The sequence below is a fragment of the Physeter macrocephalus genome, chromosome 8 (genome assembly GCF_002837175.3).
Source record: "Physeter macrocephalus isolate SW-GA chromosome 8, ASM283717v5, whole genome shotgun sequence".
Taxonomy (NCBI): Eukaryota; Metazoa; Chordata; class Mammalia; order Artiodactyla; family Physeteridae; genus Physeter; species Physeter macrocephalus.
Window position 1 is genome coordinate 96,429,079 of NC_041221.1, and position 16,594 is coordinate 96,445,672.

A 16,594-nucleotide genomic window follows, 5' to 3' on the forward strand; every position below is an offset into this window, starting at 1 on the left:
CAAGAGGGAGGATATATGGGGATATATGTATATGTATAGCTGATTCACTTTGTTATAAAGCAGAAACTAACACACCATTGTAAAGCAGTTACACTCCAATAAAGATGTTTAAAAAAAAAAAGAAAGAAATAGAATGTCAAATGGCTGAGGCTGGGGGTATGGGAGGAAGTGGAAGGAGAGAGAATTGTTGGGGAGATCCTAGGAACAACAGCATGAAATCCAGTTCCTTTTTGTGACTTCTATCAGTTTATAACATCTGAGAGTAAAGAAAGCAATTTAACCTCTGAATTGACTTTGCACATCAAACTTCTTAATGAATTTTATTGCTCCAAATTGTTTCCTCAGACACATGTAATAGACCCTGTTATGGACTAAACATCTGTGTCTCCCACAAATTCATATGTTGAAGCCCTAACCCCTAATATAATGGTATTAGAAAGTGGGGACTTAGGGAGATAGTCAGGTTTAGATGAGATTACGAGGTAGAGCCCCATGATGGGATTGGTGTCCTTATAAGAACAGAGATACCACAGCTTCCTCTCTCTGCCTTGTGAGGACGCAGCAAGAAGGCAGCCATTTGCAAACCAGGAAGAGGGCTCTCTCCAAAGTACTGAGTGTGCCAGCAATTTGATCTTGGAGTTTCCAGCCACCAGACATGTGAGAAATAAATTTCTGTTGTTTAGGCTACCCAGTCTATGGTATTTTGTTACAGCAGCCCAAGCTGACTAGGACAAACCTCTTCAGCAATTTTGAAAATTTTCACATCAACAAGACGACAATTTGCTATGCAGTTTATAGACATTAGTGTGGATACTTTTTTCTTCACTGTGTTTAAAAATTTGAACAGGACAGAGTTTTCAGAGTGGTAACTAGATCCCCAAGCAAGTCTTTCATGAATGAGGTTTTCATTTTCTCCTTCCTCAAGCTTTCTCTTTGATTATAAAGTTCAGCATCAAACTTCACAGAACGCAGTTGACCAACGAAGACATCCGACAATGTGGAACACTTTGACCATCCAACCTTTGACCCTTTCTAACAGAAATCCTCAATCAGCTTCAGGAAATGCAGTGTCTTTACTTGTCCTTGAACATATACGGCATATTTTTTCCCTGTGTTTTGGTTCAAGTTCTCTTTCCTATCCTGAGTATTGTTTCTGTCCCTCCCTTCTATCCATCCAATTTACTCTCGTAGTTCAGAGGAAATGCCACCTCCTCCATCACGCCTCGCTCACTGGTTCTAGCCCACATGAATGTACTTTTCTGTGCTCTTATTCCATTAGTGGCCCTATGTCTTAGCACTTAATCTCCTATAAGCCATGTAATAAAATAGATGTGGTGCTCCAGGCTAAATTTGTCAAGTCAGACTTGGCTGGACTTACTTCTGGCCAGAGGAATGAAATGCCTTGTGATAACAATTCATCTTATAGAGTACAGTATTATGTTATTTGCCTCACAGCTGACTGATTCTAGAGGGCAGGGACTCTGGTTCATTCTCCTCTGTAGCCTCCTTGGTATCTAGCACAGGGCTATTCATCTAGAAGCAGTTGTTGAATTCATTTGGAATCTAAGAAAACTACATATCTGTACTGTGCAACTGAATGACCATATAGAAGATAGGTGAAGGTACTACGACTCATGGAGAGATCAAGACTTCCTTCTAGATAGGAGATTTCTTACATGAACCACCATGGTGCCCACACAGCATGGATGTGGTGGCGGCAGCCATGGCTCAGATGGAGATGGCTGAGGAAGTGCAGAAAGTTGAAGCCTGGGCAGAGTAGACATGTGATTGCTAGTTGCTTGCCAGCTCGGGCTTTACCTTCATGATAACTAGGACTTAGGGAAATCCTGAACAGGAATGGTAAGTACTTTTGTCTCAGAGTGTCAATTCTAATCCATTTATGTTGACTGCCTGGAGCACTGTGTTGAAAAGGATTTGAAAGTAGTCTCTGCGATCAGGAATTGTGTAACAGAACACCACAATTAACCAGCAATGAGACACTGGTCTATCTGGTAACCCTGTCTTTGACGGTATAGAGTAAAATAAAAAAAAAAAAAAAAGCAGTCAAAATAGGCCTCTGTTCATAAAGGCTTACAATTTGATTGCAGAAATAATGAATTCATAATATAATTTATTAACAAAATACTAGACTGCTACATTGTAGAACAGAAAAGATTTTAAGGTAATATTTAAAACTTTAAAATTTATGACACAGTAATTAAATAGATTCAAGGGGAAAAGTAGATAAATGTGAACTGAAAAGGTCAGAAAAAAAATATGCGTAGGGGGACTTCCCTGGTGGCGCAGTGGTTAAGTATCCGCCTGCCAATGCAGGGGACATGGGTTTGATCCCTAGTCCAAGAAGATCCCACATGCCACAGAGGAACTAAGCCCGTGTGCTACAACTACTGAGCCTGCACTTCAGAGCCTACAAGCCACAACTACTGAACCTGTGCCACAACTACTGAAGCCTGTGCACCCTAGAGCCGGCGCACTGCAACTACTGAGACCACGAGCCACAACTACTGAAGCCCGTGTGTCTAGAGCCCGTGCTCCGCAACAAGAGAAGCCACCGCAATGAGGGGCTCGCGCACCACGAGGAAGAGTAGTCCCCACTCATCGCAACTAGAGAAAGCCTGCGCGCAGCAACGAAGACCCAACGCAGCCAAAAACACATAAATAAATTAATTAAAGAATAAAAATATGCATAGGAGGAGGGCCTAAGCTGAGCCACCTCAGAAAAATATTTACACTGGGATGGGGTAAGGGATAGAAGCTGTGCTCTCAAAGGAGTGAGAGTGGCATTTGACAAAAAGAGTAAGAAAAACAGTAATGCCTCAGCTGTGGAATTATGTATGGGAGCAATAGGGAAGGATGCCTTTAGGAAGGGGGTACAATTTGATAAGAGACAGGGTAAGGGGAGTTTGTTTCTTTTAATCATTGGAAATTTATCCTACTGTTCTGGTGCCTCAGCTTTACCCAAGTGGGAGAGAAAGGCAGGAACACAGAGTTCCTTGTCCTTTGTCTTTGCCTGAGGTGATGTGCTGCCTGTAGTGGCTCCATTCATGAAGTACAAGGGCACAAATACTTGGAGGGAATGTGCGGTTGCTCTTATGCATCTGGGTGAGCCCAGGAAGAATGTTTTTCTGGGAGGAGCTTGAGCAGAAAATCTCTATGAGGAGTGAGTAGGAGATGAAGCAAGCAAGAGAATGCTCCTTTTGTAGTCTGGAAGGAGCATGAAGCCACTCAGAGGGTTTTTATCCTAAAAACTCCGAGCTTGTCATTTTCATAGATTGGACATGATGAAGATGCTAATAGGGACACATGATATATGTTTTCATATGGGAACTGTGAGATGGAAAGGATGTAAATGCCCCACGGATTATAGAGTGTGTTATACAAGAGTCCTCAAATACGGGCTTTGGTTTGAACACAATAAAACGTGTCCTGCATCTTCTATCTCCACGTTTTATCAACAGGCGGGCAGTTTCCTTATGTAGTTAAAAGCATGGACTCTGGAGCCAGAATGCCTGCGTTTGAATCCTGTCTTTACCGCTGTAAGAAACCTACCTAGTGCTCCTGTTCTATCTATAAAATGTAGTACTTACATTACAGGGTTGCTGTAAAGCTTAAAATGGAAAATGCTCAGAATAGAGCTTCACACATAGTAAGCACTAGAGTGTTAGCTATTATTTGTGATTAGAGAAGGTGAAGGAAGAAAGGAAAAGGCATGATTATATGCTTGCATGTTGCATCTTTGAGACTGACTGTTCTTGTATTGGAAACCATATCATTAAACATTCTAAAAATAGTCTCAAATCTGAAAATTCTCTAATTGGACACATTGTGCTTTTTAATTTATTTCCAAAATATGTGAAGAGTTCAGAGATGGGAAAAAGAAAGCTCTTTTAATATCATTCACTCTTAAAGTCAAAGCTTCATAATGGCCAGAAAATAAATAGATGAAATGCTACATGTCTCAAAATCTGGAGACATGGATGTCTGTCCCAATTTTTCACTTTCTAATAAATGCTAATGGCAATAGAACTGCTCTTAGCAAAAACTACAGAGAGGGGCTAACTCTTATTTGAAATCAATGTTAATGACTGATTGTGCTTTAGGAAAGTAGAAACATTATAGTTCATTGCCCAGTTCAATTACCTAATACGAGGTAAGTCCTGCCTGGAAGACAGTCATTTGTCAGTAATAAGGGGTCTTAAAAGTATGTTATGAATCTATAAGAAAAAAAGAAACAATTTCTTTATGCCTTACGTGAGAAAAAAATTCTAGCTGGGCAAAATTTCCCTTGCCAAAAACTATTAAAGACAAATTGGAAAGGCTACCATTTAAGGATAAACCATTAAGAGGCTTTCAAGATGATAAACATATTTTCAAATCGATTCTCTGCTTCCAAACAGGTGGATTTTTGTTATGCAATATTTTAATATAATCTTTAAATTACCCTTAGCAGGTGATACTTTAAAATAAAGTTAATTAGTATTTTCTATTCTAGCAATTCAATCATGTACAACTTGTTTTTGTCAATGTGATTCCCTAGATTTGTTGAGGAGAAATAGGAAAAGGACCCCCAGATAACTGAAGGAGCAAGCTCAAGGCATGATACCAATTTGCCATTCATGCAAAATGGGGTATCTTTGGGTCTTGTGCTTGGCTTGGCTAACTCCAGGACACTGACCAACAGAGCCAGCTGTCTAAACATTTATAACCATCCTCAGGCTTTGACAAGTTTTGACCAGGCTAATGGAATCTTGCTGACACAGCTTGTGTGTCGTGCACAATATGTAGGAATCTTGGGCCCCTTCTTCTTTTCTGTAGATACTCTTTCAAAGGTAGCCACAGCCACACAACAGAGCTGAGACAGCTAAGAGTCTTGCTTTGTTCCCAGCATTATTTTCTTTTAGTAATGCTCCAGAGTCAGTGCCTAGCTCCTTCAGCAGCTGGGGGTTGTGTTTCTTTTGTTTGCTTTTTCTTTTCTTCTGGTCTGGTCCCCATTCTCTACTCTGCACTTTCTCTGAGGGAATTAAGATCCTTTGGGTTTTTTTTTTTTTTACAAAATTAACCTCTTGGGAGATTCTCTATAATATGCAAAAAAGTACATCATTCGTTTTGGTTTAATTTTCACCTTTAGACTTTTAAATTGCTGAACTATAAGTCATTTGGGGAGAAATTTAAATAACACTTTAAAAAAAATATCTTTGGATGTACAAGGTAATTTTTTAAGAAGGCAGAGGGGAGAGAATATCAAGGAACAAGAGGGAATCACAAAGACATTAAAATAAAAGGTCATTAAATATATCACAATTGAACAGCAGCAGCAATAGCAGGGTCTGAGCTCCCAAATGTGCTTTATCTGTGCACCATGGTTCAAATGATATCATCCAACCACAAAAGCTACATAGACTAAAAACCTGATGTAACCTACTTAACCAATTAGGAAGTATATATTGATATCTTTCCCATGTGCCATTGGGCAGTGACATTGCACTATATTTAAGAGACTTTGTAGGACTGTTGACTTTAGATAACCAAGGATCCAAGATAACAAAAAACAAACAAAAAAATCAAACACTGTTACTTTGCTGGCCAGTTCTGTTTAGTTAGAATGGTCAAATCTGTGCAAATGTGGCTTTAGGCATGTAACATACCTTCCCCGGGTAGAGTCATTATAAGAAAGCTCTCCATGACCCTGCCACAGCTATCCAGCTAGGGTTTATGTACAAGGCACGGGCAGAGTTTCGCCCTAAAGAGCTTGGTGCACACAGAGTTGTGTGACCCAGCGTTGAGGGTAGACCCTGAGGATGAATATAAGGACTGGCAATCTGAGTCACTGCCAGTGTGGTAGATGGGATAATTTGGGCTGTTCTACCAAGGCCAACTGAGGCAGTGTTCTGGGGAAGTTGCCTGAGGTGGCAGTGTTTATTTTCACAGCCCATCCTTCTTCCATGCTGCCTCCTGTTTCATGGGGCTGTCAACTTAACCCTGCATGCAATTAGGCTGTGATTAAGGTGTCAATGGATGATGGTTTAGAAAGTCCCAGTACCATTTATTTCATCATATTTCACTTGACAATGGGAAAAATCTTTCCCCTTATTGTGAGGGAGAAAATAAACAAATCAGCCACCAGAAAAGTCTGCTGTGCACCTGCTAGGTGCCTGGCCCTGTGGGAGACACCTTGGGGGTTACATAGAAGTGCAAGGTATGGCTTTGCCCTCCTGGGACTTCCAAGTTAGGTGTGGACAAAAACATGCCAGCAAAACTATAACTCATAGTACAGAGGCACATGAGAAAAATGTAAACTACACTATACAGCCCATAAGTGTGAAAGGGGTGGTGACTAGATGATGTGTTCCCACAGCTGCATTAATGGGATGAGATCAAAATAGGGATAAACTGATTATCATCCCAGTAGGAAAAAAAAAAAAGCAAAACCATAATTCAAACAGTATTCTAAGGACACCAGAGAGAGAATGTAGAAAACTACAAGCAGTGTAATAATTGACTATTTTGTCATTATTAAACTTTCAGTAGGATTCTTTTTTTTTTTCCTTTTTCTTTTAAAATAGGATTTTTAAAACTGCCTTGACAGACTAAACTTATATGAGCATTTGAACATGGAAGAAAAGAAGTAAGAGACTTTGGGGTTAAAACACCAATATGAAATGTATTAAATAAAGAAGATTCTTTTATGAAAGGCTTCTAAAGTTGTCTTACATTTCTTAAATCAATCTGTAGCACATAATCAGTAAAACCGTATCATTTAAACAGAAAAATCATAACTTAGAAACTCACCCTTGTGCAGCTGTATCCTATTATGAGCTGTAACTTAACACATGAGTTTCAGAAGTTGTTAAAGTTGAGTTCAGGCTAACAAATCTTAACTGTTAAAAAAAAAAGCCTATGGTGAGATGAGACAGCAGACCATGAAGAGGCACCAGATTCGATCACAGGATGGGTGTCACTCATATTTTATTTTGATTTGTTAAATCTTATTTATATATTAAGAAATAAATGTATTAAGACAGATATGGCCATTAAGTGATCAAGAAGCCACTTCTTTTTTTCCATTTTGAAAAATTTTTCTCTGGCACTAAGACTTTAGTATTTAAACTCTGCCAAATGTATCTACTGAAAAAAGGAGAACAGTGCTTATGCCACAGATAGCTGAAATGAAATCTGCACTTTTCTTTTAGTATAAATTCAAATAAAAATAGTTGTGTCCTGTAATAGATAAAGTAAAACTAGCTTTTGAATAGGCTTTTTCAGTAGAATGGACATCCAGTTTAGATGCTAAAATTATCAGAGTTCAAATTATTGTAATTAAGATGCCATCATTAATCCAAAATGAGCTAGCAAGCAGTGGAGTTTTTTGTTTTTTTTGGGTTTTTTAAAACAATACTTCACTTTAAAAAAATAAATTTATTTATTTATTTTTGGCTGCATTGGGTCTATTGCTGCACACGGGCTTTCTCTAGTTGCGGAGAGTGGGGGCTACTCTTCCTTGTGGTGCGTGGGCTTCATCATTGCTGTGGCTTCTCTTGTTGTGGAGCACGGACTCTAGGCGCGCGGGCTTCAGTAGTTGTGGCACGTGGGCTCAGTAGTTGCGGCACATGGGCTTAGTTGCTCCGTGGCATGTGGAATCTTCCCGGACCAGGGATCGAATCCATGTCCCCACCATTGGCAGGCGGATTCTTAATCACTGAGCCACCAGGGAAGTCCCTGTTTTTTGTTTTTTAACCATGCTCTTTCTAGCACACTTTTTGTGGTGGAATGCAATGCAATACATGTAGGAATTTTACTGCACAAGTGCCTTCATCCCTCACATCCTACTCCATTCCTTTATGTGAAATGCAAAAACCATAAATGTATCATCAAATTTATAGATTTTAGATAACTACTCTAAAAAGCATGGGATGGGGAAAATACTGACTCCTGAGAATTCTTCCTCTCTTGCATTCCATACAGCCAGATTCATGATTACTAAGATGTTTTTAATAGCTCTATAGTATGGTCCAATTTTTCCAAAGGGTAAAAATGTACTTTTTGAAGTATTCACCTAACTGGTATAAATACAACCTTTCATGCAGAAAATGTCTCCTCAAATGGAAGAGCTAATGTACTTCAAATATGTGAGAAATTTTTCTCCTAATTGTGCAATGTTTAGTTAAATGTTCCACAGTATTTTTTCATTATAAAATTTTGGGAAACATTAGTGAAATCTAACACTTCACTTTATAAATCTGTGCTAGAAACCAACATGTTCTCATGGCTTTAATGACAGCTAAGATAGTTTTTAACTATCTGAAAAAGTTTGCCTTGATTTTGGCCTTTATTTAGTGAAAGTGGTTTCTCCCTATAGGCATGTATTGCATCTTGCCTGAATGGGCAAAAGGATTCTTGCTGTGAAAAATCTGCAATTGTCTCCAGCTTAGTATCAGGAAGTATACCTGCAGCAGATGTCAATATAATCTTTCCCCAATACAACATGAGGCCATACACTTCCAGAACTAATCTATGATCACTGCTAACTCTAATGGACCCCTGTTGCTTACACTTGAGCGTGACTCCACCTGCCTTCTCAGCCTTGTCTCCACCTCCCCTGATGCATTGTTCCTGTATTGCCTGATCTGCCTTTGGACAAACTGTTCTCTCTCCTCAAAAATGCCCTTATTACTCTCCTGTTACACTGTTACTCCTGTTACACTCCTGTTCAGATATGCCTATTTAATGGGCTCTCTCCATACACCCAGAAGAGTCCATTTCAGTTCCATCTCTGTTTTCCTAACAGATACTGCCATGACAGCACAAATGACATGGTAATGTAACACCTCTGAGAGGCAATGTCTTGCAATGGCTAAAGGTGAGAGGTTGGAAGATAGAATTTGAATCCTGGCTCTATCATTTTATTAGGTGTGGCCTTGGGCAAGTCACCTTAACCTCCACAGGCCTCAGTTCTCTCACCTATAAAATCAATAGTACCTATGTTATTGGCTTGCTGTGAAGGGTAAACGTTCTTAGCATAGTGCCTTAATCACATGATGAGGACTGACATCTTAGCATTACTATTAATGCATGAAGGAGGATCCCAAGATGGCAGATAAGCATATTATCTCTTATAATTTGAAGAGTTAATGCTCAGAGTAGGATCTGAAAGTGCAGACATCTTGAAATCATGGGGCGGTGATTTCCTTTGGGAAAGCATGTGAGAAATTGTTAAACAGGGGCAAACAGATAGTAAGCTCACACACAAACTCTCAAAAGAGCTGACAAGGGCTGCTTTCAGGATGGCTCATCTTTGGTTGTGACACATGACACATGAATAGAAACTGGATGTTGCACAAAGCCAAGAATGAAGGGCAACATGGATATATGTCTTAATTTCTCTGCAAAGAGATTCTGTCTGGTGGTAGAGACTCCCAGAGATACTTGTTACAAAATGAAGAGATTTAGGTAGTGGAGAACAGTCCAGTGTCAGCTTAGATGAGCAAATTACAAACTGAGAACCCACCTCATTTTAAATTTCTTTCCATTATTTTTCATTTGAAATGCAAAATAGAGAAAAAGGGAAAAGTATCATGAAATTTCCTTTCAGGAAAGAAAATAAAAAACAAATTACAACTTTTGCCAGATGAACACCTGTCTAAAACAAATGAGAGGTTTAATGCATTACAAAATGCCACTTGGAGGGCCTCCTTGGCTGAGAAAAACATTCATATTTTATTTCCTTAAATGAATGTAACTATCCCCATGTGCATCGGTCTCAGACCAGAAAACTCTCTGGGTACTTTTCCTGACCAACTTGAAGAGAAAATTCAATTTACTATAGCTTGTTTTTAAACAAATCAAAAGCCAAGGGAGGGCAACAAATTAATCAAATGATCGTTTACATTCCTTGTATTATATGTTTCTGAAGAATAAAGAGAAAAAAACTGCCTTTGCATCATAGAAGAGAAATTTAGAAAAACACTTTTAGAATGTTATTATTATTTTTTTAATGCTCCTTTGTTCAACTGTGCATGGTTTTAAGCATTGTTGAATTGGCTTTTCATCTTGTAGGAAAGCAAGGTAGCAATTTTTCTTAAGGAATTGGCAGTGATGTGTTCAAGTGCTTAGCTCTTTCCTTCTGGCAAAAAGAGACTGGCCTGGGGTGGGGGAAGAGGAGACAAGAGTGACTAGGAGGAGAGGAGGCTGCTTAGAACCTGCTATTCAAGGTTGATAGCAGCTTTTTACAGGCTGTGTAAAGCAGGACTGTGGTGGCAGCAACTTATGGGTGTGCCAAAGAAAATGAGTCCACATGCTAAACCCTGGCACATGCATGGTAGGTTGCCGAGGCATGGCATAGGCCCTAGGCAGACTTGTGATGTCTGCCCCAGAAAGTAAGTGAAACTGTTCCCATTTATTACATGAGCATGGTGAGTGGTTGGATGTTTGGATATCATAAAAACCCCTGGCACAGAAATCTGCCATTTGGCTTACTTTCATTTAGTCATTTTTCAGATTAGAAACACCTGAAGGGAGAGGCTCAGAAGTTAAAATTCACACCTATTAAGCCATGCAAGCAGTTGCAGAGTGGCAGCCCATTCTAGGGTCAGCAGGCAATGCTATCTGATGAAATTTTAAGTTGTTAAGGAATGAAATCTATAAAACAGGACACTTCTTTGCTTTTCCATATAAAAGAGTTCCCACAAAGGCCTGGGTGATGGAACCTAACGTATGTTTTATTTTAATCCTTTTCTGTTTTATTCTCTCTGGTAAACTGTAAACAATTGCTGGGATTTAGTTCAGTTCAAAAAGTGGGCCATATAATTTCAGATTAAATTTCTTAAATTCACAATGAACTCAGTGAAAAATTTCACCTCTATTTCCTTTTACTGTTTCTACTATCCAAACCCTCACCACATGATCCCTGGTCCTCTACAGTTTATCCAAAGTCTTAGGCAGGTCAAGATCCTTTTTACCCTTCACTAGTGAATTCAGTGCTATTGTAGGAGAGAGGCATTCTTTCCTCCCCTTTTCATTTAAAAAAAACATGCCAAACCTGAATAGAGTCCAGGCTAGACTGGGGGAGGGAGTGATTTTTATTAGTTGTAACATAGCTATTGACACATGCTTGAAGACAATATTTAAAAGAAAGCAAGAAAGTAAGAAAGCAAGAGAAAGAGTAAGAGGAGTAAGAAAGCAAAATAAAGAAAGGAAGAGAAAAAAGGAAGAAAGAAAAAAGAAAGAGCAGGCTTTCACTTTATGCCTTAGTGGGCAAATGGGTTACAATTTAATTTCTAAGAAGAAAATTTTATAGAATAAAATTGCCTAACATTTCTTTCTCTTCACACATATGAGAAATATAAACTAAAAGGACATCTGGAAACGAACATTATTCAGCAATCAGAAAGCAAAAATACAAACCATTGATGTTTTGATGGAGACAAACATATGAGATTCACAAAGAAGAAAGATGTAACTTATTGAAGTAAAAAAAAAAAAAATTCCATATGCATTTTACTTTTTGGGCAGTTCCATAGCAAAGTTCTGTTTCAGAAGCCCTTTGTAATATGAAACCCACTGTAGATAAGATACAAGGTGAAGATAGTCTGTTTTGCAGCAGCAGGAAATCAAATTGGTTCCAGAAACAAAGTTACATGATAAATGGTCTAATAGTATTGCTAGAATTGGAAATCTTGATTGAATTATTTTTCATAACCATTAAAAAAAGATTTTGAAATAACTTTGCCATAGCTGTTTAGATTTTTTTTGGGGGGGAGGGCGTTGTTGCAGAAGTGGGAAGACATCTCATTTTACTGGCCTTTTAACTAAAGTGTTATACTTTGTTATCAAAATTTAAGAGCTCAGTAGTGATTTATTAACTTGTTTGCAACAAAAAAATTTCAAACAATACTTTTTTAACATAATATATGGTATGGAGGATTAAACAGGTTAAAAAAGAGATATACTTTATTATATTCAAGTTATTTTTAGTTTTAATCCTAGTACCAATCAGTCTTGATTTATTTAAAAATCATCTGGAAAAGTTCATTAAGTCTTAGGCGAACCTTAGATTTTCAGACAGACTTCTAAACGGTTAACAAGATCTATCACTGACAAAATATCCCAGCGACTGATACCCGTAGGTGAAATGAAATTATTCTGTCTGAAGTCAGTAACAAGTTAAATACCACTTAGACCACAGCACACAACTACAGAGATTTAGGAGAAAACATACTTAAATAGGATGTGACTAGACATTTAGGACTATTTTCTAAAAAAGTCAAAAAACGTTTTTCCCTTCAGTACTTACAGTCTTTGAAGACTAGAGCCGGGTCTCTGTGAGGCAAGACTTGGGCAATGATGTGTCTCAAGGATTCCAAGGTTCTGTCCATCTTGGGTCTGCCTGTGCGAGCCTGCTGCACAGTGTCCTCATGCCTGAATTTTTGCAGTCCTGGTCTGAATTTGTGCAGCTCATTGATGCACAGGATTACCAAAGAATCTCTTTTAACATCTGCCAATCAGACATTTCCCAGAATCTAAAGACCCCTCAGGGGGCCCTCCTCCCAGGCTCACTTATCTTTGTTGTATGCTGAGCTAATTAGCTCAAAAGGCTGGCTGACAGGCGGGTTCCCATTGCTTCCTTCTGTTAAACACACCCACCTACAGGCTAGCTGAGGAAGCTCACTAATCATGGGAACAGCTTTCCTCTCCAACCAGATTTTGCCTGAATGGTGTGCAGCTTTCTGACTTCCATATTTCTTTTGGTCACTCTATTTCTCAAGAAAGTTTCCTTAGTAGCAAAGGAGTTTCCAGCTCAGGACTTCCAGCTCAGAATCAGTATAATCTAAATTCTTCTCGGTAAAGAAGTGCTGTAAAGATTGTGGATGTAGCCAGGCACCAGATCATGTATTGTATTTGAATTCAGGAGCATCTCTTTGGGAGCCAAGTGTTTAATTTTTTCACCGACCCAAATTATAGTCACTTTTGATGGGCAGAGTGGCAAGTAAAATCTCATAGTCTGTGTTTTGACTTGCTTGGGAACATTTGTTTCCCTCTTTATCCTCCGAGGCAAATCGTTCCCAAGATTGACTTTAATGAATTCTGATATCATTCGCTTCCTTTCATTTCCTTTCATGATAACTTTTTATATTAAAAAACTTCAGGAGAAGAAAAATGTATTTTTCAAAGAATATAGGTGGTTATGAAAATATCTGAAGAAAACAAAGCTGCTTTTTCTACCGATGTCCTACACCACTCACAACAATGTTAAATAGTCCTTCCACAGGAGACATGTCATAGAATTCTACTGCAGTAATAAGGATTTAAACCAGATGTAAAAGAACTGATTTTAGTGGCTGTAACCTATGTTAGTTGTTGATGGCTTGTTGAGGACTTCCTCACTTTTATTTAAAATATTTTTCCAGGGTAGGCACAGGAGATCGCTTTCCAATGTTCTTTCCAATACTCAGATTCCATAATTATGTTGTACTATATGATTAACTGAAACTGGTTCTTTAAAGACTATATAGAATGTTTTCCATGTGATAAGCTTCTTCGGCTAGTTGGTAGAAGCGGTGGGCTTAATAAAAGGAAATAGAAGGAATGAGGCTGTAATAGTAATTCCTATTATAATGACCATCACCTAGTACAATGCCCACAGAGTATGCATATGCCACACACAGCAGACATACAGGGTTGCCCCAGAGTGCAAAGATATTATAAAAAAAGAAATTGAAAGAAGTCGCACTTCTTTCATAGGGTCCCGAAGTGTACTTTACATGGGCTGTAACAAATAGGAAATCATCAATGTCCTTGCCATCCGGTTCATAATTTGAAAGAGAAAATAGATGGTTTGTAGACAAAAAATTATTATATATTGATTGGATATGAAGCATAAATGAATGCAAATATTTTCAGTGTGATACTGAGTTAGAAACCAAGATATTTTAGGTTCCCATTAGAGGAAAAGAAAAAATAATATGGACTTCTCAGAGGAGTGAGACAAATAATATAAAAGTAGAAAAATTAGAAATAAGTCTGGGATTTCAATCAATAATGGACTTTTTAATGGGCTTAAATTTAATTCCAGTAGTACATAAAGTATTTTGGTTGTGTAGTGTGGTGGAAGGAACACTGAATTTGGGATTAGTAAGATCTAGGACTTGATTTTAGTTATCTGCATAACTTTGAAGAAGTCACTTATCTTCTCTGGACTCAGAGTCCTCATCTAGAAAATTAAGGGTTTGAGCCAGATGCTCTCTTTCAGATCCAACATCTATGATACTATGGGTATATTACAAATGAGCATAAATACTATCATACATTTTCTAGCCTTCTGGAAAGTCATACATTTATTTCCTAAAAGCTAGACTGTCTTCAAAGAAATCACTGCTATTCTCATAGTCAACTTCATACCCATTCATCAATAGTAAGGGACACATTCATAGAGTGAATTAAAAGATACTCACCACTAAAGCTAACTAAAAGGAAGGGTAAACATATATTAATAAAACTTATCTTCAACCTCTGTAAGATTTTTTTAAAAAGGCAAACTGTGAACATCTGCTTAGAGAACCCCAAAACAGCTTTGCAAAGATAATTTCATAAAGATAGCATGATCTTTATTGGGATATATTTTAAGAAACAATAATAAAAAAAGAATTCTAGAAAGGTGGATATACAACATTCCAATTGGATAGTATATTTTCTTCTTTCTCATTAGGCCCAGTTCTTCAGCAGATGTTTTCTGAAGCCTTTGCATATTCATTTCTTCCTTGTCTGCCCTTAAAGACTTCTTACCTTAAAGTGCTATTGTGAGACTGTCTAGAAAAACAACTCAGTAGTTTCTCACCATTCTCTCTGAAATAGAAAACACCTGATGAAGATGGAAGAGCCTGAGAAACCCCTGTGCAGTGTGCCTGTTTTAGTATATATTCTAGTTCACACATTAGATTTCACTGTCAAATGCAACCATCTCTAGTCATATGCCAACAGCAAAATCAAAGTATTGAAACAGGGTAGATGACTACAGTGAAAACCAAAATGATATTTTTAGAAATCCTGTTAAGGGTACCACTCAGAAATATGAGAAATGGAATCCAACTGACATATTCAGTGTTCAAAATTTATCACCCAATGGTAAAAGTAGAAGGCTGAGTGCAACAGCACACACAAAGCTCCCAGAGAGTACCAATAATAATACAGATGAGTAATATTCTTGTTGCTAATTAGTTCATTACAGGTAAAAACTGATAAGGAAGCAGGGGCCACCAACTAAAATAACATCCAGAATGTTAGAAAACATAATAAATGCAGCGAAGAATAGTCTTCGGTTGAAAACAGGAAGTACCTCCACTATCCTCCTTGCTGTGTCACTTCATACAATGCTTGGCCCTGGAGGAGGAAGATGGGGTAGGTGAAATAGGAGAGTTGGCCTGTTGATGAGAGTACAGGTCCTGAAAGATTTTAGCACAAGGTATGCAAACTCCAAAGAGTAGGCTTTAAGTAACTGAGTCTGAGCTTATTTAGAACTATTCAAAACAGAAACAATGGGGAGCAATTGACAGCAGCTCCTTCCAGATTCCAATGGAGATGGGAGGGGGAACTGGCAGGTCCTAAATACCAGATTGGCCGAAGAGGGTCAGAGCCCTGTGCAATGTTGCTGGGGGCTTGGGGGGAGGGGGAAAAAGGGCAAGGCTAGGAAGAAACTGATTTTGCAGGGGTAATGACTAATGACTGTTCAGTGTCAGCTTTGTTTAGCCTCATCTAGGAAGAGGCTAGTAGGAGGAATGAAAAGCTGGTTAGCATCAACTTTGTTTACTCTCAACTGCGAAGGAACAAGTAAAAGGAATGAAATGGCTTCTCAGTGTTAATTTGTTTACTCTCAACTGGGAAGAGACCAATGAAATGTTTGAATCAAGGAAGGTATTTATGAGAGGGTCAGTTGTAAAGGCAACTTCAAATTATCAGACAAAAGAAGTTTAAAAACACAGGCAACGTAAAAGAACTTTATCTGATATTCGTTCATTGATATTTTGCTATATTCAGGAAATCATTATTAAGTACTAATCTGTTGAACGACATGAATAATTAGAAAATTGATAAACCTCCCATCTACAGATTTAAAGGAATGTACATTCTCTCATTTTTATAGAAAATTATGAAAAATGCTTTCCTGAAATAATTTCCCTCCCCACCAGATAAAACCACTAGTGAACTGCCCTTTGTCTTTGCCAGGGCAGTCAGAGAACCAAAAAGCACAATGAAAGTAAACCCTTCATTTATCTGCACCTTCTGTTTCATATAATTTGGGGATCCTGAATGAGCCCACATCATCTTGATTGTTTTGTGTAACCAATAACCCAGCCCAATCTTGGTATTTTGTCTCCAAAGAGAAGTAAAATTGATTCTTCAAGAAATAATTTAGAGGCCAAAGATATCATTGGAGGAGGCTTTGCTAGTTCTCGGGTTAACACTTCCAAGATAAACAGTTATTTAAAGGTGGAGGAATTTGGATGTTCAAATTTACGAGATTGGAGATAATGATGCCAAGCCCTTGGGTCATGAGATACGTGTTCTATGAAAACTGAATTGA

The 16,594-nt window shown here is 38.2% G+C and overlaps 1 protein-coding gene across 1 annotated transcript in view; it reads right to left on the reverse strand.

The window, feature by feature from the left end:
• Positions 1-13,003, reverse strand: part of LIX1 (limb and CNS expressed 1) — a 50,920-nt gene extending 37,917 nt beyond the window's left edge. Inside the window, exon 1 of the mRNA XM_007119456.3 lies at positions 12,311-13,003. Coding sequence (XP_007119518.1) covers positions 12,311-12,392 — 82 coding nt within the window. The 5' untranslated portion in view covers positions 12,393-13,003. The remainder of the gene's footprint in view (positions 1-12,310) is intronic.
• Between the last annotated feature and the right edge of the window lie 3,591 nt (positions 13,004-16,594).